The sequence below is a fragment of the Gekko japonicus genome, unplaced genomic scaffold (assembly GCF_001447785.1).
Source record: "Gekko japonicus isolate JY-2015 unplaced genomic scaffold, Gekko_japonicus_V1.1 scaffold2340, whole genome shotgun sequence".
NCBI lineage: Eukaryota > Metazoa > Chordata > Lepidosauria > Squamata > Gekkonidae > Gekko > Gekko japonicus.
The window spans coordinates 142,787-148,723 of NW_015170345.1; the positions used below are offsets into that span (position 1 = coordinate 142,787).

At 46.6% G+C, this 5,937-nt stretch overlaps 1 protein-coding gene across 1 annotated transcript in view; it reads right to left on the bottom strand.

The window, feature by feature from the left end:
* LOC107116292 (deleted in malignant brain tumors 1 protein-like) overlaps window positions 1-5,937 on the bottom strand; it is a 149,372-nt gene that overhangs the window by 10,930 nt on the left and 132,505 nt on the right. Inside the window, 2 exon segments of the mRNA XM_015418191.1 lie at window positions 716-869; window positions 2,494-2,708. Coding sequence (XP_015273677.1) covers window positions 716-869; window positions 2,494-2,708 — 369 coding nt within the window.

Genomic DNA, 5,937 nt, shown 5'->3' on the forward strand with positions numbered 1-5,937 from the left:
GTTCCAGAGTTGTTGTAGTGTAATACTCTTTGGGTCAGTCACAAGCTCTGGCACAGCCGTTCTTGAAAAAGAGCAGTTTCTGTCAGAATTCTCTCAGCCCCACCTCCCTCTCAGGGTGTCTGTTGTGGGAAGGGAAAGGGGTTTGTAAGCCACTCTGAGACTCCCTTGGGTAGTGAAGGGCGGGGTATAAATCCAATCTCTTCTTCTTCTTGTGTGGTGGGCTAGTTGTGGCAAATGGTAGGGAAGCTCAATATTTCTGTATACAGATGTAGGGGCTTTCTTGCAATTTGGTATGGCCTGATATTATGTTCTTATTCCAGTGTGGGGTATGTGTGGGGCTTTCTAAGTTTCTAAGCAGTGTGCTAAGAAGGCAACTGTTCCTGGGGTTAGCCCAGCCCAGGGACATTGCTAGGGCGGTTCCCAGGCCTCCCTAAATTTCTGGGGAGCCCATCCCTAAATCCCACATGGGTCCACCTCCATAGATAGTGACCATGCCTGTGATGTCACTAGCTCCTCCCTATGATGTCATTGGGTCCCAGTTCTTTTAATGACTTAGCAATGCCTCTGGCCCAACCCCAACCCCCCCCCCCGGGAAATTGGAAAGTCTACACCCTTGAATGTGAGTAACAAACATTTCTTTGTATCTCTACTACACAATTACATACAGTGGCTTCAGGAACCTGAAATGTAAACTATTGAAGAAAAATATACTCACAAAATGTCACTGAATGTTAAATTTATCCTGGTATTTGCTTCTGTCTGTATGTGCCAGACACAATAGGCAAATGGTGGGTGTGACCTGGGGTAGTTAGGACTGGTGAAGGACCCATCTGGGCTGTGAAGTCTGCCCCCACAGTTTTCAATTGAGGCTTTAAAAGAAAGTCATTAAAATAAAGCTAACATTCAGAAATAATAAAAGTAATAGGTTTCTTAGAATAATTCACCTGCTACTTCTACATTGTGGGTGTGGGTGTGGGTGTGGGCTGAGGGGTAACTGACAGCAGTTGAATCCTCCCATGTGACCGAAAGGTTTCTACAGTATCAAAGAAGCAACTTCTGTAATACTGAAATAACATAGAATCCTACCCCACAATGTGAACCTACCTGGTCTTCAAGTGGTGATGGGGAATTGTTTCCAGTCTAGACTTGCTTCCTAATCAGCTGCGTCAGGTTGGAACGATGTTGGACAAGATGGAACTACCAAATGTGAAAGTAGTCTAGAAAGGCCTGACACCATCTTGCACATAGTTTTCAGCAGCTATTGCTGTCACCTTTCATATCACAAAAGTCCATAAGCTGGGCATATGGTTGCAATGTGGAAAATTTCAAAATCAGAGCCTTCAGAAAGCCTCATGAGTAACTGGATGTTATCCTTAGTTTAGAATGCAGCACTTTAGAGGAGTTGACTTGGACTATTCCCTGCACTGATGTTTTTAAAACCACATGTTATGTGAAATTTTCCACACTAGATTTTTCTTCGCCAGGCACAAACCCAAAGTTTTCTCATTCTTACTCCGCATTTTTGGAACTTGCTAAAACTGGGGATTCCGGAAACACAGGGTAAGAAGTAGAAAACTTTGGTTTTGTTCCTGGTGAGGAAAAATCTACTGCAGAAAATTTCACTGTTGTGTCTGCGGATGGCCACCAGGGGTCTGTGTCCTCAGTCTCCAGCTTGGTTCCTAACACAATAGGGTCCAAGGATCCTAGGCCACCTTTAGTCCTCCAATAGGACCTTTGGCGGGAGATTCAAACCCTCCAATAGGACTGTGGGTGTGTCTGGGGTGGGTGTATATAGTTAGCCCTTGCCAGGCCGTTTGTGTCCTTTGTGTGTGTACTATAATAAACATGACTTGTGCAGCATGTCGTAGCTTGCCTCTCCATGCATAGAACCCAGTACTTTTCATTCACATAATACACAGTTTTTAAAACATCAATGTGGGGAGTTTCACTACTGTGGAAATGGTCTTGGTCAGCCTGTTTTGAAGATTCATTGAAAAGCTTTCAAACTTCTCTTCCAACAAGCACCACAAAATAGTTCCCCCCCCCCAAAAAAAAGAATACGTCAGAGATATTTGGCAATACAATTACCATTGCTAAACTTGCCTTCACATTTTATTTGCTCCTGTATCAGGTGCTCAGATAATACCACTTTATACAGCTGCAATTATATCTAAATACAGCAGAACTTTAAATAAAAGTTCTAAATTGTATAGGTTCTCATTAGTGCTCAAACGTAATTATCTTCTGTTTCCAGAACTGTCACGCAGGGGTCATTTGGGGGGGGACGCGGGGGGACGCCATCCCCCCGGGTGAGGTGCGGGAGGGCGGGGTCTGGAGCTCCCTGCTGGTGCCCGCTGGAGGTCGCCGCCGGCTGTGGGGAGGACACACTTCCGGTGATGTCAGTGGGTGTGGCATATGCTAATGAGTCCCCCTAGCTCTTTTTCTACGAAATGACCCCTGGTCACCAGTGAAGGAAGTTTGATAACAGCTTACCTGATTCAGATGAAATGAAATAATAAAATGCGAAGACAGTCCTTTTGAAAGCTGTGGAGTCAGTTGATAAGCGAAATGTTAAAGCATTTGAGGATGACTCAAATACAGGAACAGACTCATGATTATTGCATACTTGTCCAAGAATAGATGAGTTAGTTGAAGGACCATCATATATTACAATATTTTCTCTGTCACAGGTTGATAAGGGATTAAATCTAGGGGAAAATGACATCAGATTTGCTTTTATAGCACAGCATTCATCTTGCATTTATAATGTTATGGATTAGTTATTTAAATGATCAAAGACACAGATTGATATCCTAGAGGAATTCAGCCATCTAGTATTAACGTTACAGTTACTGAAAAGTAGAATTTACAGAGTTAGAAAAACCCCACCCTAAATCAGAACCTGAATTTCCACTAATAAGTTTTATTTTCTAGAATAGCAAAAAATCTTTCCCTTGGCATTTCTGTGAGGAAAACCTTATATATTTTCAATTGAAAGTCAGAGCAGAACTCCATTAAGTTTTAGACCAGAAGTTTGATCTGGAAGACTGCACTAGCATTGAACACTATTAAATCCAAAATCTATTTGAGCATATCAGTTTAGTCAAGTAGTTTTTTGGGGTTCAGGCTTTCTTGCTGTTCTTTTCTATATCTATCAGCCCTGTAGCCAGAAATCTTTTGTTGAGGGGCAAATTGGGGGTAGATCCATCCGCACAGTGGCTTGTGCTGGAGCACTCCAACGGCAGCCTGAACCACAGGGGGACGAGCTCAGGCTTCCATTGGAGGTGAGGGAGAGGGGCGACTGCTGTGCGGCCTCACTGGATCTTCCAGCTTCCGCAGCTGGCTTCTCAAAGCTGGCTGCAGAATGTTCGCAGATGTGCTGAATATTTGCTTTTATGTATTTATGTTTGCTGACACACACTCACTGCCATGGACTGTGACTATGATTCCCTACGGGTTTGGGAAAGCTGTGTGCTGTGAATACTGTGAAGAGATGCTCTGCCTGCACTTTATGCTAATGAGGTTTACACTCACACTGCCCCAGCCTGAGGAAGAAGAAAGCATCGCCATTGTGGGTCAGCACAAATGACAACTTTTATGGTTTCAACCACCATCCGTGAACTGTAAGGAGACAGGTAACCCTTGGTATCTGGTTTGCATCCAAAAAGACAGTCTCCTTCCAAATGGTCGTTTTATGGCTTGGGACCAGGCTACATCCATCTACACTTCAATGGTTGCCTTGGTATCATCTTCACACCTTGACCAGATGCATCCCCTGAGTTAAAGGTTTAGATTTCAATATTGCCCACTCCTCCTAGGTAGGCACGTCATTACTTAATAACCAATAGTGTTAGTTCTTGGGACGGACCATAGGTAGGAAGGACAAGGAGGATGGCATCAATGCCAGCCCCCAAGAGCCCCCCTATATAAAGTGAGGTTCAACAGTTTGAACCCCGCTAGCCATCTTCTCTCTTAAGCTATTTACTCACAGCTCTGCTGTACAAGTAACTCTTTGTTCTTACTGACCTCGTGGACTGCAGCCACAAAGGTCCACACGTGTTTGACAGGTTCCAACCATGTGCATATAGATTTCCTATAGGTATTCTAGTCTTATTCCTGTATTCTTCGTTGAGAAGGTCAAGCTTCGGATCAGATAAGTATTTGCTATTCCCCTTTCCCATCCTTTAGTATAAAAGTGACTATTTCCTACTCCTGTAACCCTGAGAAACTTGTACGATTGTGCGTGTGATTCCGTTTTTGTATGTATGTGAACCAAATACTATTACTTAGTAAAAAGAACAACTTGATTTCAAGGTACTAGTTTCGTCTCCGTTAATACCACTGGGAAATTCCTTGGGTCGGTTTTGGACTTCTGTATATACAGGCGAAAGGACCCCAAACATTTAGTCTGGCCTCTGCTGTAAATAAAGCAGTTCGGCTAACAAGAAGCAGAAAGACCCGATGAGGCTGCACCTCTCCCTCCCCTCCTGCTTGGCTGCACCTGGAACCAGGAAGACCCAGCAAGGTTGCATGGTGACCACGGCTGAGCAGGAGGGGAGGGAGAGATGTGGCCTCACCGGGTGTTCCTGCTTTCAAACTTTGAGAAGCCAGCTACGGAAGCAGGAACATCTAGTGAGGCCATGTGATGACCACAGCCAAGTAGGAGGGGGGGAGGCATGGTCTTGCTGCATTCCTGCTTCCACAGCTGGCTGCAGAAGCAGAAAAACCCAGTGAGGCCACACCTCTCCCTCGCCTCCTGCTTGGCAACAGCCAGAAGTAAGAAGACCCAGGTCATGCGGTGGCCACAGCTGAGTGGGAAGGGAGGGAGAGGTGTAGCCTCTGCATGGCTAGGCTTGCCAAGTCCCCCCGGGGGCGAGGAAACCCCCGCCCCAGAGGCCTGTTTCCCACCGTCAGCGGATCAGGCCCCAGGGGAACCCCACCCCCAAAGCACGCGATGTGCACAGAACTGACGCGACCACGCCGGGCATGCTGGGTGGTGGGGCCACGGTCATCCGAGGGAAAACTCTATGGTTTTCCCTCGGATGGTCGTGGCCCTGCCCCCAGTGTGCCCGGCGTGGTCACATCACTTCTGGGTGACGTGGTTGTGGTGCGCGCATGCGCTTTGCGCATGTGTACGCACTCCCAGAGGGACGCTGGAGTCCCCCGCTCCAGCGCAGCTTCAGACTTGGCAACCCTATGCATGGTCTTGCCAGGTCTTCCTGCTTCCACAGCCGACTTCTCAAACTTTGAGAAGCTGGCTGCAGAGGCAGGAAGTCAAGAGAGGCTGCTCCTCTCTCTCCCCTGAGAGGCTTGGGCATATTTGTGGGGGGCATCATCCTCATCAGCCCCTCCCCTATGGCTACTGGCCTGATGTGCTGGAAGAAGTAAAATCTAAAGGTTGGATATATGGACTCATAATGTTTTCTCAGCTGTAGGAGGAAGTCCTCTAGTAAGAGATTACTTTCTGCATTTGTAGAAGACTTTGAATGAAGACTACCAGAGAAAGATGTAACAGAAGAGGGTCTTTCCAATGCTAAGAGCAGGGATGAGCATGAAACAAATTATGAACCAAATTTTGTGATGAACTGGGCTGGTTTGTGTATTTGCCAACTGCCATGGTTTTGTGGCAGGTCATTTGGTTTGTAAAAGGGTAAGTGGGTCAGACATACTGGCACACAAGGCAACGGTTGGGAACCATTTAAACTTGCTCCACTACGCGAGTGTCCTCAGAAGGCTTTTAGATGCCTTTTGACAGCTCACTCATGTTGCACCATAGTGGTGCCATGACTCGCACAAGTCCTTTCCTTTCCCCATCTATTAGATGCAAGCCAGTTCAACGATGCCTTTGGCTCCCCGCATGGAAGCGGGGGCGCGCAAAAGGGTTTGCTGAACTGGCTTGCATCCCCCCCCCCCGGAAGCTGCATGCAGCTCACAAAC